Source organism: Gouania willdenowi, chromosome 9 (assembly GCF_900634775.1).
Source record: "Gouania willdenowi chromosome 9, fGouWil2.1, whole genome shotgun sequence".
NCBI classification, from domain to species: domain Eukaryota; kingdom Metazoa; phylum Chordata; class Actinopteri; order Blenniiformes; family Gobiesocidae; genus Gouania; species Gouania willdenowi.
In genome coordinates this window covers 16,512,073-16,539,863 of record NC_041052.1, presented here as the reverse complement: position 1 = coordinate 16,539,863, position 27,791 = coordinate 16,512,073, and the positions used below count along the sequence as shown (strand labels likewise).

At 39.5% G+C, this 27,791-nt stretch overlaps 1 protein-coding gene across 2 annotated transcripts; it reads left to right on the top strand.

The window, feature by feature from the left end:
• Positions 1-35: 35 nt before the first annotated feature.
• Positions 36-27,791, top strand: specc1la (sperm antigen with calponin homology and coiled-coil domains 1-like a). Of its 2 annotated transcripts, XM_028457965.1 has the most exons (16): positions 36-233; positions 14,904-15,066; positions 15,150-15,285; positions 15,543-17,182; positions 17,656-17,863; positions 18,302-18,375; positions 18,873-19,048; positions 19,970-20,133; positions 20,742-20,860; positions 21,401-21,491; positions 21,925-22,014; positions 23,401-23,515; positions 23,773-23,875; positions 24,165-24,281; positions 24,365-24,424; positions 25,905-27,791. In XM_028457965.1, exons 2-16 carry the CDS (start codon positions 14,941-14,943, stop codon positions 25,992-25,994), a joined length of 3,309 nt encoding a protein of 1,102 aa, XP_028313766.1. In that variant the 5' UTR covers positions 36-233; positions 14,904-14,940; the 3' UTR covers positions 25,995-27,791. The 2 variants fall into 2 exon arrangements, with proteins under 2 accessions (XP_028313766.1, XP_028313767.1); XM_028457966.1 differs by lacking the exons at positions 36-233; positions 14,904-15,066; positions 15,150-15,285; positions 15,543-17,182 and having other exon boundaries at positions 17,833-17,895.

The window sequence follows — 27,791 nt, the reverse complement described above, 5'->3', positions numbered from 1 at the left end:
ACCAGTTGAGAACCACTTCCATAGATGAGGTCCTGAGGGATACAGGAGCGGTGTGTTGGGCTCTCTGGAGGCGGAGCGGAGCGTCTCTGCTGCGGCAGCACGATGCTAATGTGATGCAACCGTGGGAGGGAGCTGACCCACACCGAGCCCATATCCGACACCGCGCCGCCGGGTTCGTGGAGCTGTTTGAGGACGGTCGGTGTTTGGAGCAGCGAGGATGAAGACTAACCGAGGTTTGAGGCTTTATTTACTGCTTTCTGAACGTTAGCCTGCGAGGCTAACATTGTTAGCCTGGAGATAGCATTAGCCGCTTTAGCTTTGACACCGCGAACTGACAGCTGGGATGGATACGGTGAGAGAAATTAAACCTGCGTTCAAGCTTCAATGGTAACTTAATGTTTTGAGGCTTTTTGGGTTTTGTTGTATTTTTAAAGTGCTTAAATGGGTTTGTTTTAATTCTCAGAGCAGAATGTAAGTTATCCATTAAGCTAGCAAAATCACTTTGGACCAATTTTGGGTGGATTTCAAATTAAATCTGATAACCAAATTGTATACATGTTTATTTAAAAAAAAAAAAAAAAATGCAATAGATAGAGTTTTGAAAAGTACTCTTACAATTTGTAATTTATTATTTACTTATATAATTTATTGCTGAGGTAATTTTACTGGGTGATGTGTGAATTATGAATAAATCAATGTTTTTTTTTCTCAATATGGCGATAACTATATATATCTTTTTTCATTTCATTTATTGGTTTATTTAACATGGACAGTGTACATTAAAATCAATACTGAAAAAGCTATTTTTCATCTGCAGTCCCTGGACAGAATGTTTGTCACCCTAAAAGAATGCAAATCACACAAATGACTGGAAATATACAGTGAAAACATGCAACTCAATTACAGCATATAACACTTCTATTTATATATAAAAAAACAACAGTATTTGAGAAGAGAAGAAGATTCTTTAATTTCTCTATAAAGTTTGCCAGAATGGTCACTGGTGCCAAATTCCACACTGGTATTTGTGTAAAATGCAAATCTTTGAAGATTGCTGGAAACCAGTTCTTCATAAAGGTTGGATCACCTCTAATCTCTTCATGCATCTCCAACAGTAGCATAGGTCACATTATGAAGAGCATCTTCAGTTCAACTGCTACTGCAACCCAGACCATGAAATCACTCCACGCCCACCACCACTCCACACAACTCACACACACGTGCTGTCCCCTAGAGAGAGACGACTAATGTGGCTCACATTTTGATATTGTGCAGCTGCTGTTATTAAAAGTTTGTGTGGCATTTTGCAGCAGTGACTTTGACCTGCAATCCTCATTCTAAACTAACCTTTTTATTGAGCAGCATATACTGTATGTCTATTGGTGCTTATCGTACTGGAAGTTTATTGAAAGGGAATTTATAATGATTGTAGCACTATGCTTTCTTCTAAAAATCAACAACAAAGCCAAAAAATGTAAAAAATAAGTTCTACTTTGGTCTTTTTTAGGATTATGAGTCCAAGATCTTATTATTTTTATGTTGAAATTTTATCAATGGGAGTTTTTGTGTTTTTCTTGCCACAGTGTTTTGTGATGTTTGTTTATTTTTAATAGCACTGTCTTCAAAATACTTCTAGGCATTTAACGTCTGTTCCTGTATTTTTTATGGTTTATTTCAGGGGTTCTCAACTGGTCTTACCCTGGGACCCACATTTTGCCACGGCCATTAAATCGCGACGCAACCAAATTTAGTTTTTCAAAAATTGCTGTTGAAAACACATTTATATAATCTTTTTTTTAATTTGAACAAATCTATATATTTTCCTGTGCTACATGCATTTCACAGCATGTCTGTCAATATAAAAGCTTCTTTCAAAATGAAAGACAAGTCCAACATGAGAGACATTAGGTATTTATTTCTTTTTGACCAGCTGTCCACGACCCACCTAGTACAGCTCCGTGACCCACTTTTGGGTCCCGACCCACCAGTTGAGAATCGCTGGTTTATTTGACTCATAATCATAATCTTTTATTGACATATTTTCTACCTTATATGGTTGTTTTACAAAGTGTCTTTCTTTATTTTGATTTCATCCAGCTGTGGTTGTTTGGCCTGGTGCTTTTATTATGAAGGCGGGTGGCCCCACAGGAGGTCAACACACTGACATTCCTCACATGCCTGACAGTTAAAGCTAACTAGTTGGCAGGTTAACTCACATGTTTAGGAGTGGCCTATGGGCTCTCATAGGAGACTGTTCTGTTTAGGATGAGAGAGAGAGAGAGAGGAATTGCACATTTTATCTGTTTTTTTTAAACCATTAGCACAGTGCCCGTTGGAAGTATGTATTCATGTAGTGGGAGCTTAAGTAGAGTTGTCAATTATGGCCAAATGAGTATGTGTTTTAAGGTTGGATTTACAAAGAGGTGTACATATTCTGTACTCTGTGGTGTTATAAAGGGGTATATTTGCAGGTGCAAAGTAAAATAGCATGTGCAATTTCCCTGGTTTAATTTTATGGGACATGCGCATGATAAATTGATGAATAAAGTTTGCACCAATGTTGTTTGCTGGACTTAAGCAAATAGATTAAAAAAAATGTCCCGGAGCATCCCCTATCCTTAGAGCCTCCTTCGGCAAGGAAAAACTTAAAAAACCCAGTGGGAAACGACAGACGTTCCATGATTTATAGATAAATAATAATGTAAATACTACACATATGATGACTATCTCGGTTGCAGCTTGTTGGTGCGTTTTATTGCTGATTCTTTGTGGTATTTCACCTTTCTGAGCTCCTATTTCTATATAAAGGCATATTGTTCTCAGCTGACCCTCAGTGTTCGATCATAATAACGTGCAGGAAACTCCAAATGTCCCAGCTCATATTTTAAATTAATGTCTGATGATTCGTGACATTTTCCGTTTTGGCTCCCTGTGCTGTGCTTTTAGAAAAATATTTCGGAGGACTTTGTTCCCAAATGTGAAAAACAAATGTATCTTTTTGACAGCTTTTCCAGATTTGAGAATATGTGAGGGATGACTCACTATATTTATATTTGATATAACTTGTGTGATTGCCCTGCTAGGCAAAACAACCCATTTATCAAGTGGCTAAGTTTGGTACTCTCACTGGGATGGTGAAATATTATTGAAATACTATTAGCCTGTTGTGTCAGGAGAAGGAATGAAGGACAAATTGAAAAATGTAATCCATTGCATTATCAAGATGACTGGGTCGGCAGCTTTTGTGTAACATTCCTGCTCTTAGTTAGTTAAATAATTCCAACCCGTTATCAGTTTGATGAAACAATTCAAACCATCAATTAGAGCTGATTATATAGTCTTGACCATTTAGCTTTGACCCTAATCAGATAGTGCTGCGCTAAACCAGGGGTTTCTATCTCATTCTAGTTCAGTCCATATGTGACCCAGCCCCCCGAGTTGATCTGGAGTGAGCTACTAGATATAATACTAGAATATTCTGGATTTTTTTAAGATTTCATCATTGCAATTCCACTCATAATTGATATACAGTATATAAGGCACTTACAATATCCAAGCAATAAGTTGCAGTGATTTGTACCTCCGGGAGCTTAACTTCCAAATTTCTTTGTTTTTGTGACCAAATAAAGAGAAAAAAGGCAAAGTAATTAGCATGAATGTTGTTGGATTGTTTGTTAGAAAAGGTAAATTGAAATTCTTTAAAGATTTTAGAGTATGGGGAACTACTGCTATCTTGTAATGATGAGCACAAAGACATTGGGAACCTCCTCATTTCAGTTTAAGATCAAATGTTTTTATTAATAAAATTTATCAGATTAACTTAATTTTGAGAGAGAAAAAATCAAAGTAGCCCTTCCTAGAGTTAGTTTGTGAACTTGGGTTAATGTATTTATGAGGTTAAAGGTAACAATGATATTTTATAGATTTGAATATTAGAGTATTAAAGGATGAAGAGAGTAAATAAAACCTGGGGTTGGACAGAGACTGCTCTGTCTCAGTTAGACTGGAGCCTGATTGTCCCTGTGCAGGGTCAGGAGACGTCCCTTCAGGAAGCTCATGTTATGGCAAGGAAGTGGCCCCCCCTACACACACACACACACACACACAAATAAGGCAGCATTGAAGGGGGTATTTACCAGACTAACCCCCCTCCCAGTCCCTCTCTCTGCTGCTCGTTTTTCGTCCTGTCCCTGCTTTTGTTTAGCAGTATGTGAAGGAACACTGTGTGCATTGGCCCCTCTGTTCAAACCCACTGAGTGCATTATTAGTGAAATCAAACCCTGCCGCAGCATTTAATTTGAATTAGAACAAGCGTCCTTGGGCAAAGTACAGCTTGTGTTGCATGGTTCAAAGGCCCCATCCCATCCAAACTCAAACACTTATTTATTTTTAGCGTGTTGTTTTGTTTTCTGCTTTGTCTCTTTGAGCAATATTTTGTTTTAATTGCACATTGCTGCCATTCCCATAGCATGTTATGTATCTGATCTCTTATACCACAACACTACATGTAGTGCAATCATGTTGCAACCGCTATACAAGTTGTATTCTTGCGAAAACAAAAGTAATAATACTTTTGGCCCTCCCTGAGGAAGGCTCATCTAATGTATCGTCTTAATCTGGAACAACTTGTTTTTACTTGCAGATTGGTTTTAAGTGTCCCCAGTGCTTCAGATCCTTGGAATCATTTGCCAATTTTGCAAACGATTCACCTTATTGATTCTAGTGTGTGTGTACCCCGCTCGGTGCATAGTTTCACCAGTACAGCCAGCAGGAAACATGGTGCCCAAGTGGCACAAATGCTTGAAAGTATGGCTACATTTTACGAGAAAGGATGACAACAGGGCAACCTGCAATACAAACAAAAGTGGATATTTCTTCAAAGGGAGGAAATACTACCTGTATGCAGAAACATTTATGCACACACACAGCATGCGATAACTTGAGGGAATGTCGCGTTTTTGATCCTCTCCGGAGTGAATCCCAAACCAGCAGCAGCAGCAAAGTTAGTATACGTCCTCTGCTTTTAATACCGCACCAGATACTGGGTTCACGATACGATTCTCTCACGATTTTTTCATTTACAAAATGGGACTGTAGACAAATTTTTGGGAAAAAATTAGAAAATACTGTATTATTTTCCTTTTATTTTTCATTGTCAAAAGAATTCCTTGATAAACTATTCAAACAATGCAATTTAACTAAAAATAAATCTTGAATTAAATAAATAAAGGAATAATACAAATGAAAATGAAGCCTATTAATTTAAATTCTGGTTCTCTAATAAACAATGCAAAACTGCATAATAGTTTTTCTTTTAAAAGTGCAACTGAAAATGTATTTTGTGCCTTAACAATTGGACTTTAAAAAAAAAAAAAAAACGTCATTGCACTGATTTACGTCATATTTGTTTGGACCAGCAGAGGGCGCTGGTAATCAAAAGTGGTCGGTTGGCATGCAGATATTCTAGCAGTGAAGAAGAGAAGCTATGCTAGCAGACAGAGCTAATAGAAAAACGTGACTTTTGCAGATATTCAAGTAATATAACAGATATTCTTTCGGCGCTAAAGGGGTAATGAATCATTTATTAACATATTTAAGAGTAGAAGGCAGCCAGAAAGAAAGTATTAGCAGACTCCGCCCGCCGCCAACACTTCCGGATAACGCCCTCTGCTGGTTAAAAAAAGTACTGCGATTCAATTGTCAGAAAATCGATATCAACCGTGATACCTATTAATCGATTTTTAACTGCCTTACGATTAATCGTTACATCCCTACTGCAGCCGGTAACTAACACTGCCTGTCATGTTAGTGCCATTTATTTATTATTCATTCTAAAACCTACGATCACCAGAAATTTTTCACAGCATGGGGGCAAGGTGCGTGAACGAGTGCCGTTGGCGCGGAACATTTTAAAATTTATGATTCTTTGAGGGCCAAAATTAGTGAAGAAAAGCGAAAAAAAAAATATTTTTTCATTTTTGTTACTGCCTTACTTTTAGGGGTGTGCCATCTAATGAACCTCATTGTACGGCGACCATACAAATAAACACTTTTGATAATGTAATGCAGACCTGCATTACATTATACACTTAGAGTAGAGACTGGCAGACAAGCTACAAAAGTAGTGACACCTTTAAAACATGTCCCAGGAGAACAAGGACCACAGAGAAGCGCTAGGAATCAAGGGACATGCAGGATTTTAATGGAAACTGCGCCAGGGTATGTAAGCTCTGAGGAGAGTGGACAATCCGCGCCGAGTCCGTTGCGCGTGGAGTCCGGCCAAGTATGTTTGACCCTTAAAGGGCTGCAGGGGTCCTCAGGTAAAGATGGGAGCATCCTAGCCAATCGCCTGTAATCGCCTAGTGGGTAAGGACGCTGGACTTGTAATCGGAGAGTTGCCGGTTCAAGCCTCACCGGGGCCGTAACTGTGGGATGTTGAGCAAGTCCCTTAACCCCGCACTGCTCCCCAGGCGCCGCAAAATGGCTGCCCACTGCTCCTCAGGGATGGGTTAAATGCAGAGGACGAATTCCATTAATGTACTAACATTAGATGGCCAATTAAAGGCGAAAGCCCCGATTTAAAAAAAAATATGATGAAGGCTGACGAATGTGTTTCTCGGTTATGCAACCCGGGCACACCTGGGAGTCCCTTTCGTGTCCAAGTGTGCAACAATTATTATGACAGTACAACAGCGCTGGCGAGAACCCTGCTGCTATTACTAACTGCTAACATGAAATGAAAGCCTTCTGTCATGCATTTCATTTCGATGACTATGACTAGGGACAGAGTCTGACTGGCTCAGCCTGTCAGTACTCACTCCAGTTCACATCTTCTTTCTCTAGCTTCTTCTTTCACTGAAGCACGGAAGAGTAAAATGACACAGGGCAGGAACGACTCCCCATGCAGTGAGTGATTAGGTTTGTGTGCTAATTGACCTGTTTATTCTCCTTTTTTTCCAAATGAGAATTGATAAAGAATCGAATCATTAAGCATAATTGAAAATGGAATCAGAATCATGAAAATCACATCAATTCCCAGCCCTTATTTCATCCCATGTTATATATCCGACCCACTTAAATGTTTTCTCCACATCTTCCATTGATTGTTCTGACACTAGTCTGTACACTATGTAGTGGCGGTTTCGTAGACCTTTCAAAAAAGTCAATTTTATGGCACATTTTTTAGGTGACAGATGAGGCAACAGAGATTTCTTTCATCTTGAACTCTTTGTATTCCGCATTGCTGAATATTCAGTTTCCTGGTCCAAGTTGTCTCATCTGACTAGTAGAAAACATATTAAATATGCCATTATCGGACCAATAGTCACTGTTCTTGTATCAATTAAAGATGGGTGGATTTATTTTTTATACATTTTTTTTCTGTAACTTTTATTGATGTCATTTTGTGTCATTTAGAACATTTGAGATATTGTTTCTTCACATTTGGCATTTTTTATACCCACTTCCCCTTTTACACGTTGATCTTTCTCTCGGCTATATTTTCAGAAATGCTTGTTGAGTTTACATGAACTCGATGCTCTGACCTTCCCTTTTCTGACACTGTTTGTGCCAAAACACTTTATTATATACTTAATTATTTTACGAGTCTCATGAAGCTGTGTGTGTGTTTTTGTGTGTGCTGTTTTTAGTGTTGCTGTAATTCATCACAGATGCCCGTGCAGAAACTGAGTAGAAAACATGAGTGGAATTTGGCTAAAGAGGAGATCTGGAATGGATGCATTTTAAAGGATGATGGCTTGTAGAAAGACACAATGCGAAGCCATGACATAGAAAACTGTTTGTATTCACTTAACACTATATAAGTCTTAAACAATTCAATAAGTTACTGCACATTTTTGATTTACATTTCAGTTGTAGATTACAGATGGTATAGTTACCGTATATATACTATATATAATGTATAGTTTTATACATAATTATTTTGTTTACTTCATATTTTAGTGTTGTTTTGTTTTATCTGATGACTTTTAACTGCAGTGTTTTTTATGTCTCTTGTAGTGACCCCTACGCCGTAGCCTCCAAATCTTAACTACGTGTCAGAAACAAAAATGAGGCTTCAGAGCCTGTCAGAACAAGTTACAGTGAGACCTCTTACAATCCTTTGCACTTAATTGTGATTACTTGATCCACGTTATGAAGATCATTACTTGAATGTGTGAATAAGGCAACACATAAAAAATGACAATGCCACGATGGATGCAGAGAACCAACATGATCTCACGTTTAAAAGTGACCCTGTCATAAAAATAAGTACAATTTTTCAGCAGAACCTGCTTGGAGACGTAGCAGTCATTAGAAGCATGGAGTGCTTTCTTTATAACTTCAAATAGCATAATTAGCAAAAAATTTAAATCACTCTTTTCTCAGAAAACAGGATTTTCAGCCTTTTCTCTGATTCTCTAATGCCGACTTGTTCCTGGGTTTGCCATGGCACGTCACATATTTTTTAATTGATTTATTTTTTAAAGCATTTTATTGACAATTGCAATGCCTTCATTTTGGTGGGGTTATTTCACAGTTAGAGGCATTAATGTAACAGTAATTTATTTTTGTTTTTGGTTTCGGTGAATCCCTAGTCCCTTAATTGTTTTTAGTCTTTTTTAAAAATGTTAATCTCATTAATTGGATTTTGTTTTCTAAATAAGTATTTAAAATCAGCATTCATCATCCAAAGTATCAGTGAAGCCACTGTAGTAAATCTATCTACAGGTACAAATAAAGTTGCCTTGACTTAGATACAAGTCAGTTACTGTTGTCTATGTTGCGCGCACGCGCATATAAGCAGCAGATAGTTGAGACCATTGTTGTGTTTTCACAGTGTAACAAAGCCTGCTGACCATTCAGTCTCTTTTGGTTCCCTCGTTCATTTACAATGAAAGCTTCACATCTGCTTTAATCCCACCTCAGCCTTTCTGCTCTTCCGTTGAGCGTGTGTCAGTATTAATTGCCTCCAGCTAATGGATGACTAGTCGTCACCCACTATTTAAACCACTTAAATTTGGGGTAGATGGTTAACTGCTTTTTATTTTTAAATCCTTTTTACAATGTATGTATTATGAATATAAATAAAACTTTTCACTATCCCCCAAAAATCTTTTCATCCGATATTTTGCTGCAACTGTCTTTATATAGAAAGCGAATAGATTTTCAGTAGAAAATACAAAAACATTTTGCCCCTGTGCTTTCCCAATGTTGTCTAAGCAACATAATCAGCAATATTGCAGTATATAAAAAATATATATCATAAAAAGAACCACCAATATTATATGAATTGGTATATGAGCTAGCACAAATGTCAACCGAAGATGACAAAAGGCAGGCATGGTAAAATAAGTGAATGAAAACATAAATAAACAAGGCTTTAAGGCAGAGAAAATTCATCAATAATTTTTTGTAATCGAGGTATTCAATGACATACAGGAATCGTTGCATCCTGACTTTTTAAAAAGTTTTTAAAGACACAGTTCCACCTTGTTCTATGTCACAAAACAGCTAAAGTACTGAAAAAAGTTTGGCTGACCTAAGATCGGTTTAGTTAAACACATATTCACACTGCAGATTATTTATTTAATGTGATACAGATCTGTTTTTGTGTCGGTTGTGGTAAAAGATTGTACTTTGTTCACTTTTGGTATCTAAAAGCTTCCTTCTCTGCAGGGACCCATGGGTGCTCAGTGATATGTAGGTCAGGGCTGTATGAGAGAAAAACCTGCTTTCATCAGGACTCTGGTATGCTGTGGATCTTTGCTCTGTGTAGCACGAGCGTTTCCTGGCTCATTTCCCTCTTCAGACTTTTAGATTTTGCCAATAAGTATGTCCACTTTCACTGCAGTAATGAACAGCTGGGGTTTTACTTCCTTACATCGACGGGTGGAGCTCCAACAGGAACCACCAGCAGTCGGATCCAAATGGGTCAGATAGGAGTTCATACTTACAGAAAACGGTGAGGTCATCAGGGCTTACCAAGACAAATCTGGGAAGGAGATGACTCAGGGGGACAACATCTGAGATAAGACGGGACTGAAACGAGGTGAGGCACTGAGAGAAGCCTCGGACATGGAGAGTTGGAGAAAGTTTGCTGTAAAGCCTTCTGGGAACTGACTGCGGATATGTGAAGTGATGATGGTGTTCTTCAATATCCTCTTTCCCTTAATAATTAAATTCTGAGGCACTGACCCACTAACTCCACCATTCTTGTTTCTTAATCTGAAGTTTCAAGTAGGTCAGTGAATAAACTTAGCTTCTTGATGAAAGAGGAAATTGTTCCACACACTGATCTCGATTGCCAATGCTTTTTTGGTATCACAATATTGAAATAAATCATCCAAAAATTGTAGAAGGTGATTGAATGGACACCTCATAAGTTTCCTGTTCATTTTAAGGCCACCACAGACGCACAGATCTTCTTTTTTGCATTTGAGTAGATTCTCATCAACCAAAGATGACATGTTTTTGGATATAGTACCTGTCTCTGTGTCAGTTCTGTACATTGATCATGTATTTGTACATTCCTTGTCATCAGATTTTTACCAGGTATACTGTATCTGCTTCTTTTGAAGGTAAGGTAGATACTGTATGTGCATCATTTTTAAAGAAGGTTTAGGATTATTTTAACAGAAATGAATTATTGATATCTGCTGCTTTGCTAGGAGTAATCCTGAAGCCCTTTATGCTGTATTTCCATTACGTAGCATTACACAGCTCTGCATGACTGTCCAGTCAGGTATTTACATGATGGATGTAAAGCCTTTCTGGCGAGGTGGCTAGACAGACACATACGGATAGTTTTGCCTAATAAGTTTAGTCAGTTTTTTATATCCAATCAAACTTTATTTATAAAGCACTTTAAAAACCCAGGAAGATGGGGATAAAGTGCTTTATAAGGTGACAACAGACATATAAAGTACTGTACATACACTATAAGACACACAATTTAAACCAAATGAAATATAAATAACAGTGCACATAAAAATAATCAGTGGAACCATACGCCAAAGTAAAAATGTGCTTATTAATTTTATGCTTAAAGGTATCGTGGACGATGTTTAAAAAAGAAACGCCCTCTCCACATTTTGAAAAAAAACGCACATGCGCAACACGCCTACGTGTGCGGGAGAGCGTGCACGAGCCCCGTTTTCCTCGTGCACAGCTCTGTTTACAAATTGGTGTGGACATCGGTCATACAAGCTTACCTTACAAAAGAAGATTTGCACTTTTCCCACTATGTCAGTCTCGCCACCGGTAAGTGAAAATCCATTTTTAAAGGACCCGGTGCGCACCGGGCACGAGAACGTACGACGGCCTTTCGTAAACATGATTGACAACTAGGAGGACCAATAGTCTTGATGATCCACCCGAAAGCTAAACATCATCTACAATACCTTTAAGTATTATCAATTTTGTAGCTCCATTAAAATATCCCATGAGCTCAGTGGGAATACTGTTTTGGCTGCTGTTTAGGGCCAAGCGTACTTTGTTGTTCCAGCAGAGATGTAGTGATAGCCACATGTTTTCTTGAAATACAGCCCTGACAAAAATCTTCCATATAAGGTAGGGTCAGCAGCAGCATGGGATGGAGAGAATATAACAGCCAAGGCCCAAAATACAAATACTTCAAGTTCATGCAATAAAATGCAAATTCCCAATCCACACACAAAACAATTCTACAAAATTAAAAAGTTAAGGTATCACACTATATGCATGTTAGACCATGCCAGATTTGCTTAGGGTTGCATGATGAGTATTTGCAGGCTGACAGAAAGCTGTCTCGCATCTAAAAACATGAAAAAAGGAGAGTGATGCGTTTCACATTGATGATAAATGCAGAAAAACACAGCCTTTCGATAAGGCAGAGCCTTATGGTGTTGTAGTACAACCAGCAGACATAGCTTTTGTTGATTTTGCCTCATTATTTTTGATGAATAAATATTGTAGTTTGCAGTTTTTCAACTTTAAAAAACAAAAGACAAGTGGAAGAAGAACTTGAGTACCACCTGATATAAGTACACTCAACTAGAAGGCATAGAAAGGCCTGTTTTGGAGGAAAACAATAGTGGTTAGGAGGCCTTATTTTGGTTTATCTGTAAATTCAAAACAGACTGAATCTGCTTCATTTTATTACGTAAAAAAAAAAAAGTATCCCTTAGATACAAAGACTAGCTTCATTCCACTGTCTAAACATTTTTGCTGAAGCTTCTCTGTGTGTCATTTAAAGTTTGAGTTAATGCTCGTGTTTGATTTGACGAAATAGGAAAAAAAAACTGGATCCCTCCCCCCTCCCCACGTATAATAAATCACATTAGCCCACATATTTGTCCAAAGTGAGCTCCAAGAAATCCGGGTTTGTGTTAAAACATATAGTCTTTGTCTCCAGCTGTGTCCTATTGCACCCAGTGGAAAAATAGATGTCGTTTTTTTAAAGGAGAAAGAATAAATCCTCCCTTTGTCACAAAGTTACAGACAGACTAAATTCTGGATCTGCCTGTAAATCAAAGGTTTGCTAGTAAAAATGTAACTCGGGCACAGTTAACAAATGACAATATAATTTCTGAATTATGTGTTGAACTGAAATGGATCCAATAATTTGCTCAATTATTAAGTTGCTACATTTAAACTGTGGAAAAAATTCAACACACATCATTTAAGGCCACATAATTTAGATAACTATGGTAAAATATGTATACACAAATGTAGTTATTCTTGAAACAATGTAATATAATTTTAAAAAATGTATTGGTTTAAAGGCAAAGGAAGCAGGTAGCACTTTAGTAAGTTCTGTGATAATGATTTGAGGTATATTGCTTAATTTTGGAAATAACCATCTGGTTTCATTAGAACATACGCTTTGTTTTTCCCGGTATAAACACTTAACCGGACTCTGGTTCACTTTTAGATAGAGATCCCAAACTTAGCTTGATTCATGTTCAGTGGTTAGTGGCTACCACCATTAGGCTATCATTGTGGTTCAAATCCACTGTGAGCCTTCACTGTGGGACCTGAGCATGGTCCTTAATCCTAACTCTATAACTCTAACTGCTAACCAGGCACTACACTGTAGCTGCTAGATCAGTTATGAGCCGAGAACAATTTTCCTGTGTAGTACATATATGACAAAATATCACCCGTTTAATACTTAACATGAATAAGTAAAAAAACTAAACCAAAAAAAATTAAACACTTTCTTTCTTTTCTTTTTTCTTTTTTTGAACATGAGACAGTGAAATCAACAAAGCAAAACAAAAAAAGTAATAATTAAAAATAAATAAATCTATAATAAATAAATATATATATATTAATCATTATCATTAACATGCTCGAAAAGGAGTAGGAAGAAGTATAAACACTTATTTAATCCTACTCCCTAATCTCTATTATATATGTATACACACATGCATACACACACGCACACTTAATTTCCTATGTAGAACTCTATATGATTGTCAATATAGTAATATAGTAACACATTTACACATCAATGTATGCTAATATAATGATAACTATACCTGGTTTTATAAATGAATATATCAGTGTCAACACCAGTATATCAGATATTCATAGAAATAAAAACCAAACAAGATTTAAGAATTATATACATAAGTATATATATATATATATAATAACTCAGCCACCTAACCCCACCCCAAGAGCAACCATAGACAAAGCTATTAAACCTGTTGTATGCAGAAGTGGAAATGTTGGTTGAAAATCACAGGAATGTTTATCATGTTTAAGGCGGCTATGGAGATGTAAAACTGTGAAAACAGCAATGTTTGAAAAAACATTTATCAGTACAAAGTTATTGGTTTCTGAATCAGTTGGAGAAAATAAATATCCTTATCAGTGCTTCACTACCTGACACATTGTCAAGCTAGGTCGATCCTGAGTTGCAGAAGCATCACATGCTCCACATTCATCTCTGGTTTTCCTTTTTGGTCCTTCTCATCATTCTGTGGACGAGGTTTCCTTCCTCATTGTAAAGATCATAGCAGCAGTAAAACACGCTGCCTTCATCTGTGTCATATTAGCTGGGAGATAACAGGGCTTCTGAGCAAACAAAACAAATTCAAACAAGTGGGAGCCATCTAGTGCTGACATCCTGCAAACACCGAGAGATACTACTCAAAGAATGTCATGAAACCTGCTTTTCCTGCATTTGTTTCTTTAATTCTTCTTTGTTTGTGTACCATGGTTCATGACTATTTTTAATTGTACCTTTATTCTGAAATAAGTGTCCACAGTGGACTTTAGACTTCAACTGTCTTAACCCTACTACAAGTATTTTATTTGTTTACATTGTTTGAAATGATTTTTCTCCTTGCTGCTGTACTGGCTCACATTTTCCTTCTTTTGACAATTGTTTATGTCTTGTCCTGTTTCTGTCGTGTCTCATCCTATCTTCTCCTGTTTAGTCCTGCCCTGTCCTGTTGTGTCCCATCTTGTTTGGTCCTGTCTTGTCAGGTGAAGGTTCAGGAGGTTATGGACTATGGACTTCACCAAGCATTTGTCCCTCTGACGGTCTTTTGACTGTAACAGTAGAGCAATAATTCCCAACCTTTTCTCTGTCATGGTGGACCAGCTTCTTACCTGTCCTACCTTCTGCGTTAGTATGAGAAAACATTTATTTTTGAACTATGTTCTAGTGTGTAAGAGAAACGTGCGCAACTCCATGCGCATAAAAAACATTTAAGCAAAAACGGGAGAATAAGGCCCTAAATGCGCTTTGTGGCGGGTCTTGCTTTGACACTGATTTCAAACTAATGCAGTCAAGTGAAGTAGAAGTGATATTTTTCAAAATAAAGATACCAAAACATACATAAAAACCAGGTTCATGGAAAACTGCTCTGACATATGGCCTTTCCCTTTTCTTTCTACTCTGTGTGCAGATTAAGCTGTAGATGTATCTACAGCAAGAAGCTCAGCATGAAGAAGTCGGTGCGGCCAGCGGTGGGTAAATCCAATGGAGATCGGGGTAAGTCGGAAGCCGCAGCAACAAGCAGCAATGGAAAACCGGTAAACAAAAGTGCTGCAGCAGCTCCTTTGTCCAAGGTGGGAACTATAAGATCAAACTTTAAAATGAGAGTCTGACTTTCTGTTTTTGAATGAATGAGTTAACATCTCCATCTTTTCAGGTGAAGAGCAATGACGATCTTCTAGCTGCCATACCCGGAGGAAATCCGGCCTCGAGCTGTTCGGCCTCCAAGACCAAAAAGACTGCTTCCATCGGAACGACCACGAGCAACATTGACAGCAAGCCAAAGACATTAGGTGAGTTCACCCTTTAAGCTTCAAAGTTGCAAAATTGTGACTGGGTTTGAGTCCACATGAGAAATACAGGTGTAAAATCTGAGCTCATTCCTGGGATATAAGATAATATAAGAGTAATAGAAAAGAAATTCTATTAAACTGAAGGATGTACAATAAGATTAATACATCTTGGGCCCACGGGAATAGATCTTTCCTTTTCTATTAAACACTGAGTAAGTGTTTCACATCTCTAAAATAATCACTTTCTGTCCCACCAGGGGCTTCGTCCAAGCGACCAACATCCTCGTCTTCCAAGGATTCAAGTGCCTGGAGGGACCGTCTCAGAACGTCCAGGACGTCCACTGGCAAAAAGCAGCAGGTTCCAGGGAGTGGAGCTGGAGATGTGACTTCAGGAAAACGCTCTCGCAGCCACATCCTGACAGAGTCTGAGGGTCGCATGAGCAAGTCCAAGTCCGACGGGCAGATTAGCGATAAGGTGGTCCTGGAAGCTAAGGTCAAAGACCTATTGGGTTTGGCTAAGAGCAAAGATGTGGAGATCCTGCACCTCCGCAGCGAGCTGCGAGACATGAGGGTTCAGCTCGGCCTCGAAGGGAAGGAAATGCAAGAAGAAGAGGCAGGTGGGGAGGAAGAGGAAGAGGAGAAGCCGCCAGTTTCAGCCATCACGGCGGCTGACGTGGAGTCCACACTGATTCTCCTGCAGGAGCAGAACCAGGCCATCAGAGAGGAGCTCAACCTGCTTAAGAGTGAGAACCGTATGCTGAAGGACCGGCTAAACGCTCTGGGATTCTCCCTGGAGCAGAGACTGGACAGCTCTGAGAAGCTGTTCAGCTACGCCTCGCTGAGCCCCGATCTGGCAGCGAGCAGCGGGCCCAGCGAGGGTGGCGGTACGGGCACGCTCGCCTCCTCAGTGGAAGGTTCGGCTCCTGGGTCGTTAGAAGACCTGTTGACTGGACACCAGCACGGAGGCTCAGCGGACAACCTGGACAGCGAGTCCAGTGAGGTTTACCAGGCTGTCACCTCCAGTGACGACGCCCTGGATGCCCCATCGGGCGCCTCCTCTTCCTCAGAGTCTGAGTGTCCGCCGAGCCGGGACCGATCGCGAAGAGGAAGCAGCGGTAACGCCAGTGAGGTGTCAGTGGCCTGCCTGACAGAGCGAATTCACCAGATGGAGGAAAACCAGCACAGTACTGCCGAGGAGCTCCAGGCCACGCTGCAGGAGCTGGCTGACCTGCAGCAAATCACACAGGAGCTAAATGGAGAGAACGAGCGTCTTGGCGAGGAGAAAGTCATCCTCATGGATTCTTTGTGTCAGCAGAGCGACAAGCTGGAACTGTACGGCCGGCAGATCGAGTATCTGCGCTCTCTGCTGGATGAGCACCACGTTTCCTACGTTCTGGAAGAGGACATCAAGAGTGGGCGCTACATGGAGCTGGAGCAGCGCTACGGCGACCTAGCTGACAATGCCCGCTTTGAGAGGGAGCAGCTGCTGGGCGTCCAGCAGCATCTGTCCAACACGCTGAAGATGGCCGAGCAGGACAACGCTGAGGCCCAGGATATGATCAGAGCACTAAAGGAGAGGAACCACCAGATGGAGCGCATTGTGGACTCGGAGAGGCAGGACCAGAGCGCCATGGCGGCCGCCCTGGAGGAGTACAAGGTAGCAGTGAGCAGCGACCAGGCTGAGCTGAGCCGCTGCCGGACGCAGCTGGAGCAGGAGAGGCAGAGGGTGGCCGAGCTCTACTCGCTGCACACAGCGGGCGACAAGAACGACATCTGCCAACTGCTGGAGGGAGTGCGGCTGGGAAAGGAGGAGGCCGAAGCCAAAGCTGCCAAAACCCAGGAGGAGCTGGAGCAGGCTCATGGTGAACTGGGACAGTTGCAGGACACCATCAACAAGGTGAGGAAATTATCAGAAATGATCACGTAATCATCTTACAACCTGTCTAACACTAGAGGGCAGTGATTAGTTACTTTTGGCCCTCCATGCTGTATATTACTATCTAGTTTTTTACTTAACAACTAAAATTCTGCCTGGTAAATACTTTTTTTCAATAAGAAATACTTATAATTAATTTGTTTTCTGAAGCAAAATGCAAAATTTCATAGCAGTCAAATTATGCAAGTGCAAATTTTTAGCAGGAGAGAAAGCAATTCTTTTTCAAATAAAGATCGTGTTATCATGCTGTTAGTATGTTTTTTTACTCAAACTTGGAAAAAACTAACTGTTTTTTGCAGCTATTTAAATATTTTTAACTTTGCCTTCATCCTTCAGTAGTTAACATTAATTTGCACTATTTTCTGATTTAAATTATTTTAACTGCAAGAAAATCTGAAACCTGTGAACTAAATGAAGCACGACTTGTGTCCCAGCTGGACAAAGAATTCCACGACTTCCAGCAACAGGCACAGCAGCAGATTTCCGACCAGGAACGAGGACTGGAGAAGCAGCGAATGGAGCTCCAGGAGAAGGAAACGGAGATCGCAGACATGAAGGAAACCATCTTCGAGCTGGAGGATGAAGTAGAGCAGCACCGAGCGCTCAAACTTCATGACAACCTGATCATCACCGACCTGGAGAGTGAGTGTTCCAGGAAGACGGGGCTGTTTACAGTAAGGATGCTCCGATGGTGCACGACCGATACTCATAAAAACAGATCGATCAGAATATTCATGAAAATCGATCAGTTAACATAGCAAAGCAGCCTCCCTATTCTGCATTTTGTGTCTAAAAAAGGTGTTAAATTGTCAGTTAAATGTTAAATGAAGACATAAGTAAGGGCTTACTGACTTCTGACATTAGTTTGGCTATATTCGCTTTTTTTGTTACACTTTACAAATGTGATCTGCTTCTTTGGTTGCAAGTTGGTGTGCTAAACTCATTAAGCTATTTAATTAATTTAAAAGCCTATTTTACAGTTTTTAGTTTTTAGATGTGATCGCCACAAAAATCTTGATTGTAGCACCTTTAGTTCACGTGATACCACACACTCAACTTTCCTCCTGATTCCTGCCTTAGACTCTGTGAAGAAGCTGCAGGATCAGAAACACGACAACGAGCGAGAGTTAAAGATTCTTCATCGCAGGCTGAGGGTAAGGTTTAATAAAGTGTGACCTATTTGTGCCATTATTCTGTGTAAGCAGTGTCAGATTTTGATTGAGCAATTAGAAGTTTTCAACACAGAAACATATATGTAGAACGCTGATGAAACACTTATTACTTATTACTTATTATTAGGGGAGTGGTGGCCTAGTGGTTAAGGACGCTGGGCTTGTAATCGGAGGGTTGCCGGTTCAAGCCTCACCAGGGCCGTCACTGTGGGATGTTGAGCAAGTCCCTTAACCCCGAACTGCTCCCCAGGCGCCGCAAAATGGCTGCCGACTGCTCCTCAGGGATGGGTTAAGTGCAGAAGACAAATTCCAATAATGTACTAACATTACATGGCCAATTAAAGGCGAAAGCCCGATTTAATCTTTAATCTTAATCTTAATCTAATCTGTCATGAAATTGAATAATCTAAGGTTGGATAGAATAAATGCTTAAGGAGACGAACTCTTCACTTTTAGTTTGATCTCGTATGTGTGTGCAGGAGGAGTCGATGGAGTGGCGTCAGTTTCAAGCCGACCTGCAGACGGCCGTAGTTATTGCCAACGACATCAAGTCAGAGGCTCAGGAGGAGATCGGCGACCTGCGGCGACGGCTGCAGGAGGCGCTGGAGAAGAACGAGAAGCTGAGCAAAGAGCTGGACGAGGTCAAGAGCCGCAAGTACGAACCGCTGCCCAGTGTTTTTCATCTCAGTGTGTAGGAGATTTAGTGTTAGACAGTGTAAGGCAGGGGTCCGCAACCTCCCACACTACGAGTTGATTATTTTTTTCTGTTTCAGGCAGGGTTGGGGCCAGTTACATTTGTCAATTACAATTACATCTTTAATTATTAATCGACAATTACAACTCAATTTCAATTACGGTGACCATCTTTTTTTCTAATTCCAATTGAAATTACATTTGCTATTTCCCCCCCTGAAAGTCAATTACAATTACATTCTCAATTACCGAATCGCAAATTCAATTAATCAAAATTAACTGAGCCTGAAATAAATAACCTTATGAAACGTAACCATCCTCTTGTGTTAGCTTTCTGTTAGCATCTCTTATGATATCAGGTTGGTTTTGACCCATGTCTTAAATCAGCTGTAAAATACACTAAAAATAATCATCCTATTTGTTTCTCATCTCTTAGTTACCTTGTTCGGCTTCCTTATCCATGAAAATATACCCCTTGATTTCATTTTTTTTTAAATGGCAAAATGATCCTCAAGAGAACTGACGGGTAACCTTCATATGAAACATATTTTAATGAATGTTAACTCTATGTAAGCGATAGAAGTCAATTATCGGAACTCAATTACAATTAAATTACGATTAGAACAGCAAAAAATTCTTACAATTATAATTACATCGTAATTTTAATTAATTATCAATAACGCAATTACAATTACAAGTAATTTACCCCCAACCCTGGTTGAACAATGCAAATAATTATGAGTTATTCACAGAAACCATTCCGAGCACCATCAAAACAATACATTTAAGCATAAAACTACTAACTTTTGTGAAAAACGCTACTGAGTCTGTGTGGTTTTGGTGACATTGCTGAATTTGCTGGATATGTTTAATGTATTTACAGGCAAGACGAGGAGCGAGGCCGAGTCTACAACTACATGAACGCAGTGGAGAGAGACCTGGCTGCTCTGCGTCAAGGAATGGGCCTCAGCAGGAGGTCTTCTACCTCCTCCGAGCCGTCGCCCACCGTCAAAACGCTCATCAAGAGCTTTGACAGCGCCTCGCAAGGTATCCATCAGAGCTGCATCAGGTTGATCTTTCACTATTTGAGGCATTTAAGGACAAACATCCACACGTCTAAAACCTACTAAAACATAAAGGCTCTACTCAAATACAACAGAAAGTTTATCAGCTTTATTATTAGTTTAATCTATTTCTCAACTATAGGCCTGATAAAGTGGTGACATACTGATTAATTTTCTGTGTAATATCCATTAAAATGCCTGGTGGATTACATGGATCTATTAAAAGAGCAGACCAAATATGTCAAGTTTTTCTTTTAATGTTATTTTAAAAAAAAAGACTTTGACTTTGTATATTTATTGCTCGTGTACAGCCAGATGCCTTATAACTACACTCATTTGGCTCCACCACTTCTGCGCCTGTTGTCATTTGCGCAGGCAGTTTTAGTAAATAATCTGCAACAGGTGAACAAACAACATGTGCAATTTATTTTTTGCATCAGCACAGAATTTTGCACGGTAAATCATTTAAACACAGGAAAATTGCAATGATGTTAGGTTCAACAGAAGTGTGTATTTGTATTGTACAACCCACTGCTAAATCCTCACAGGTAAACATTCCTGACATGTATTTCTCTCTGTGTGTTTTCTCAGCTCCACCTCCAACCACTGCTTCAGTTGCTCCCACAGCGGCGGCCACCCCACTGCCAAGGACCCCCCTCAGCCCCAGTCCCATGAAGACGCCTCCAGCAGCGGCCGTCTCACCTATACAGGTACCACAAACCTGCATTTAAGCACTTTGTGCGGTTTATAAAAGGGACGAGCAAGAAATCTAACAACTTTTCCCAGTGTTTTTAAGGGGGTGCCATGAGCCACTCCCTAATCACTGTAACCCTGCATAGCACACCCCACTGCAGTTAGAGCAGAGAAGAGATTTAAAAGAAGCAGAGATAAAATGTGTAAATAAAATGTCAGACTTTTGTTTAGTCATCTTGAAGTTGAAAATATCCTTCTAACATTTTATTTATTTATTTATTAAGAAATTAAATAACAGAAAAATAAATGATTTCATCCCAGACAAATTTTCACACAATTTGCTGATACTTGTCCCTCATGATTGTAATTTAATTAATAAAATTAATATTTTATAAATGACAATATTTAAAATCATTGTTTGAATGATTATTCTTATTATAAATATAAATGTTAATGTCGGCTGCTTGTCCGCCACTGCGTCACATCATTCTGTTGAAACATAAACAGTTTTTCTTAAGGTGTTTCATCTGAAACTGAGACTTTTCTCCTTGTTTCAGAGACACTCCACCAACCGCTCTATGTCAGCAGCCAAGCCGCTCTCCTCTTTGAACGATAAGCGGCCGAGCTACTCGGACATCACCATTCCAGGTAAACACACGCACACCTCGCCCTGTGTAAACAGCTCAGGTTACTCGGATGCAGAATTTTACTCCCGGATGTGAGCTCATTTCTTCCACTGCACCTCAGCCAAAGTAGAAAACAAAAATCCATCCACAGTGCTGCTCCCCACAGGCCTACAGGCCTGTACTGTGTACTGAGTGGACGATAGCAGCGAAGGAGGTTCATCCTCAACACTTAATAAGTTCAAGTGCTTCATGTGAACGTGCAGACTGGGCCATAGCTTCCCTCTCTTTGGTTTATTTTCCCCCTGATTTATTGTTTCTTTGTGGAGCCGGTCCACAGCCCTCAACTCAGAGGGACGGGAAATTGGCTTCTCACTGACCCCCGTTAAGCCGGATTTCCCAGGAAGTGGCTTAGATGGTGACTTGTACTGTATGTAATGTAAATATTCTTTCCACAGCTGAGCACCTCCTCAGGGGAACCGCAGCAAGCCGACCGCCGTCCGCCCTGCAGAGAGTCTCCAACATGGACTCCAGCAAAACGATCTCAGGTTAGAGAAGCTGTCGAATCGCTACATGGTCCTTCAAGCACTGGAAAGTACACATTTTCTAGTAGCAATCAGCCATAAAAGTAGGACACAAACTCTTCCAGACAGTAGTAACAAACTTTTTAAACATTCGGAATGAACTTGCATCAAAATTTTCAAAAGCCTACAGTGAACCTAGGCCTGGGCCATACATCAAGATCTGCGAGCTTTCTATTTGAGGCGATATAGAAAATTACAATATAGTTTCTACTAATACAATTGTTTATAAAGCTTATTTTGCATTGAAATAATAATTATGGTACTCGCTGCTTTCACTACTTCTCCCCTGCCTGTCTTACAAACTCTGCTCTGCACCATCCTGTTCTTTTAATTAGATGTGGATTACTGAGTGTTCCCTAAGAACTGTGTTCTGCAACCCTAGACCTGCCCTGAAAGACTGCACACTTCAGAATTTACTATCCCAGTTTGTCCGTGAGGAGAGTAAAAAGCCAAAAGTGGCACGACATGATATTGTGCAGCTGTTTAATAAAAGTTCCTGTGTATAATTTTACATCAGTGATTTTGACCCAGAATCCTTTTTCTTGTAAGAGTTTGAGAGTGAATAGCCAGTGAGAGAACCCAGAGTATTTGGGACAGTGATTAGTGAAGAATAAATAATGTCAACGCTAGCAGTCGGCTTAGTCCCAGTGATAACACACAATGGTAATCACGAATGTAACCTGGGTTGGGGCGAATTATAATTGTAATCGCGTAATTGATAAGTAATTACAATTATGGCATAATTATAATGGTTCTTTAAAAATATGTTGCTGTCGTAATCATAATTAGATTAGTTTGAATAATTGACTTTGTAATTGTAATTGTCGCAAAAAGTCTATAAAAATTGTCAACTATAATTTAATGCAAAACTGTGGAACCATGTTACAGTTTTATGTAAAGTTAGTTAACAATTATTAAAATATGTTTCATACACATAAAAGGAACTGACGCCCACACCAAAAATATTAAAACCTATATTTTCATTTATTAGGAAGCCTAATAAGGTAAATAATAGATAGGAACTAAATTAGATGATGGATATTAGTTTTTAGTGTATTTTACAGCTGATTTAGGACCCGTTATCATGAGAGATGCTAACAGAAAGCTAATACAAGAGGAAGGTTTACTTCTTTTAGGTTTTTTATTTCAGGCTCATTAATTGTAATTGAACTTTAGTCATTGAGACTGTTATTGTTTTTTGAGGATAAAATATTTGTAATCGGAAAAAATGCCGGTCACTGTAATTGTAATTGAGTTGTAATTGAACATGGGTAATTGAAAATATAATTGTAACTGAAAAATGTAATTGACCCCCACCCTGAATGTAACTGTTGTGTTTTGGTTGGTCAGTGTCTCGGCGCAGCAGTGAGGAGATAAAGAGGGACATGTCTGCCACAGACGGAGCCATGAGTGTAGCATCTTCTCCAACCGCCTCCATCACGCCCACCACACGCAGCCGCCTCAGGTAACGCCCCACTGCAGCGCCCCACTGCAGAGCTACTGTTAGTTGACTGTTTAATCAAGTTTAACTCATTGCTCTTTGCTTTGACCTTTTGCTGTTTTCTCACATTTCTAACACAAGGGGGAAGAATTTAGTCCTTTATGTATCTGAATCCAAACCAATAAAGAACGGCTGTTATCAGCTATCAGCAGGCTCTGAGTGTCTGTGTGAAATCACTGATAGTTTAAAGCTGGCATCGTGCTGTTTGCTCTGTTTAACAGAGAGGAGAGGAAGGATCCGCTGTCTGCTCTGGCTCGAGAGTACGGAGGCTCAAAGAGGAACGCCTTACTGAAGTGGTGTCAGAAGAAGACCGAGGGCTACCAGGTACACACTGCTTAGATTGGCTCACAGTCAATTCATTAATATACAGCAAAGATTTGACCCACTATAGCATTTAATCAAACACCATTTGTGAATATGAGTGAAAATGTAATGGTAAACATTTATTTATCAAATTTATCATAAATTAAAGGTGAGATCTGTCAGCAGTAATTAATATCTTTATTGATAACTGCAAAAAGTTGTAGTTTCTGCACATGCATATTTAGTGCGTATTTTCATGTTTGTGAAGAAGAACCTGCTTGTCATGACCTGAACATGTTTCCTCCTGCAGAACATCGACATCACCAACTTCAGCAGCAGCTGGAACGACGGCCTGGCCTTCTGTGCCGTGCTCCACACGTACCTTCCCGCTCACATCCCGTACCAGGAGCTCAGCAGTCAGGAGAAGGCGAGCGTAGAGCACTAATAACTAAGTGATAAAACCAACGATACCACTCAGTGTTGTTAACTTTAACCTCCTGTTCTCCACAGAGGAGGAACTTCATCTTAGCCTTCCAGGCTGCAGAGAGCGTTGGCATCAAGTGCACTTTGGTAAGATTGGTGAAGGACCGAAAAACACTGCTTTATTTATTTATTTTACTGTTGTTAGAACGTCAAAGAACTTTATTTTTGGGCAATTTATTAAAAGTGACATGTACAGCAGATACTTGTATTTTAAATCTGTTATTCATTGCTTAACTGATAGATGTGATTCAGGAGTGTGTTTGTTGTCTGTTGTTAATTGAGATAAATAAACTTTGTTAAAGGTAGGTCCAATCACAAACACAGGTACAGATACTTATTATTTGTATATGGCGCTAAATACAATAGTATCATGTCATACACGGCACTTATTATAGTAACTTTAAAGAGTTATCTTGCATAACAGTCTGAAACATTTAATATTTCAAGTAAAAATCAGCATTTCTTTGAGCAAACTTAAATAAAGATAAACCAGTGACAGAGCCTTTTAGTAGCTAAAGCTTTATTTATTTTATTTAATAATATTTGTAGGTTTTATTAAATGTTTTGCTTTAATCTGATTTATTTGTTTAAATTTATTTTAAGTTGTTTATTTAGTTTTTAGCTTTTTTACCACCACTGTTTGATTAGCTTTAACAGTTTTTGTTTTATCCAAGTTTTTTTTTAATTTATATTTTCTTTACATATATGTTTTTTTTATTTGTATTCTTACTGGTGGATTTTCATTTTTTCATTAAAGTGACTTATCACATGAAGTTTAAAGAACCCATCTCTGCAATGCACTGTAGATGATAAATCTAAAGCTGAATAATTAAAACTGTGTGCCTAGTTTGTGTCAGAAATGCCTTTGGTGTCATTTATAAGAACTTTATTGTCATATATGAAGGCACATGGATACAAATTTGTTTATTTAACCATCCCTTAAGAGCAGTTATGGCACGTTCACACCAAATGCGTCCAAAGCATCAACAGCATCAGGTTTACATAGACAATATATGGCGGACGCGCTTCATAGGTCCTGCTGCGTGTCCAGCGCCTCCAGTGCGCCGCAAATTGAAGCTTTTCGTGCGGCGGACGCTTTGCGTTTTGAGATTTCAAGCTTTTGACGTGCGTCCGGTGCCTCCAATGCGGCCAATGCTAGAGTTGGGATTATTGAACTGTTGGGGCGTATCGCAGCGCGTCGACCATTCAGGAGCTTTCCCCAACCGTGACAAATTCAGAATAATGACGCGAATAATCTACACGCTCCCTTCTCAACTTGTTTGCACGCGTGTCCTGATTCAATGAGCAAAAGCGTCCAACTACAGGTGTGAGGCATAGTTTTTCCTGCCTTGCTCACAGGCCCACAGCAGATTCAAACCAGTAAAATAAAAGCACAAAATCTTTCTTTTTTGGGGTCCTGTCTCAAAAAAGCTGACTCGTTATAAGAACTGCAGTTCCTTTGATGGTTAAACCCTACATATACCTCACTTCCTCTGCTGTGGTGGAGGAGGAGGATGATGATGATGATGATGATGATGACTAATCTCAGTATTACTTCCTGTTGCAGGACATCAATGACATGGTTCACACAGAGAGGCCCGACTGGCAGAGTGTGATGACCTATGTCACGGCCATCTACAAATATTTTGAGACCTGACCTCACCTCGCCTCGCCTCTAAGCCCCGCCCACAATCCACACAGGCTTTTATGAGAAGGGCCATTTTACCCTCAGTCAGGCCTGAAGGAGCAGCAGTGCCTTTTCTCCTGTGTTACTGGGCTCACACTGAAGGAGTCTTTCTTTGCACCCGCTTCTGTTTCCATGGATGAAGTGCCTACGTGAGTCCAGTTGAAGATTGGAGGATTTAGTTTTTTGCCAAATAAAAACATTCCCACGCCTTTGTTTGAGCGATGATACCAAGACGAGGCAGATTTACTGCTTTCACGCCAGGTGTGCAGTTGACAGTAAACTCTACAGTGAACTCCCCTTCATAATAAAACTGATGTTTCCACTTCTGACGGAGCTCCAGAGGCTCCATCTATTATAAGAAGAAGAATCAGTACGGTTCAGTGAAAGGGTTTTCAAAGCACAAAAGGTTTAGTCACTGCAGAGTTTCTAAATCGGCTCCTTAGGAGCCGCGGTCCTGCCTGTGTTTGACTCCTCCTCACTAAACCACATCTGGAACTGAAACCGTGTGAGCAGGTGATCTGTAAAGCTCCTCTGTACAGTCCACTTAAAACTAATGCAGTTATTATCATTTGCTGTAAGAAGGAGGAAGTCCTCACTCGTCCTCATTTCTAGTAATTACTTCAAATACAGGAGGGATAATCTGAAACAATTACATGTTTTTGTGTTAAAATAGATTTGAGTTTTAGGGTTTGTTTACAGTCCTTTTAATTAATAAAGAAGCTGCAAAACTAAAAAGAACATATTTTACAAACTTTTTTAATATTTTAAAGGATATAATAAACAATTTAATGTAATAGAAACATTTAAAACACGTAAAAATTAAATTAAATACATTTTTTTTTTTAAAAATTAGAGAATTAAAATCTTGAACTACATATAAAATGCAGCAAAATCTTTTTTTTTTTTTTAAAGCCAAATTCAGAATATAAAAAAATTACACTAAAAGTTGTTTGGTTTGTTTTTTAATTGTGAGAGAGATGACATCACTTAGTTACTTGTTTAATTTACAATAAAGCCTCTTTTTAAGGCCAAAACACCTTTATCTTCTCTGTTCCTCAAAGCACTTTGCTAAACCAGATTTTTGCTCTTCTAAATCCCTCTAATGAAAAGATAAGCTACGTTTGTGGTGGAGGACGATAACACATCTAAGACATGCAGGACTGTGGCTCTCTATTCTCACCATTAACATTAACAGGCATGATGGAAGTTTCACTAAAACTCACCTTTTGTTCATTCTCTCGTCCTGAACTCAGAGCTTCCGATTGGTTCACTGTATTTATTTGCCTTTGTGTGTGTGTGTGTGTTCACACCGTGTGTACAATGTTACTGTTAGTGCCTGTGCGGCTGCACATGCGTCAGATCTAGACGTGTTTTTGGTTTGAAGGCCTTCAGTGGCGTTTGAGAAGGTTTTTGAAGGATCTCCTGGTGTCTGAAGCTGGAATGTGTTTGTAATGGCTCTACGAGCCCCAGCGTGCACCCACGGGAATGATTGATGGACCCACACATTCCTGCTCCACATGCTGAAGGTTCTGCAGCTTTTACACGTCCCCGGTCTGTTTCTGTTTACTTGAAGTTTGCTGTGAGATCTTCACGAAAAGCTCTTCCATTTGCCTTGTCTCTGAGCTCGCAGCACATCGGTCATGACTGACGTTCAGTATTAAATGCACACTAAGATGATAATTAGTGGTGTGGAATCACTAAGGCTTTATTTTTTTCTTGCAGTACCTGTAGTTCTAAAGAAACCAATAAACTAACATATTGGAGGTT

What these genes read in the sequence shown, in the direction of transcription:
- specc1la (XM_028457965.1), top strand. Translation starts at nt 14,941, where the DNA reads ATGAAGAAGTCGGTGCGGCCAGCGGTGGGTAAATCCAATGGAGATCGG. An exon ending in CTTTGACAGCGCCTCGCAAG is followed by an intron (nt 20,134 to 20,741) that starts GTATCCATCAGA and finishes GTGTTTTCTCAG; the next exon opens with CTCCACCTCCAACCACTGCT. An exon ending in CGGCCGTCTCACCTATACAG is followed by an intron (nt 20,861 to 21,400) that starts GTACCACAAACC and finishes TCCTTGTTTCAG; the next exon opens with AGACACTCCACCAACCGCTC.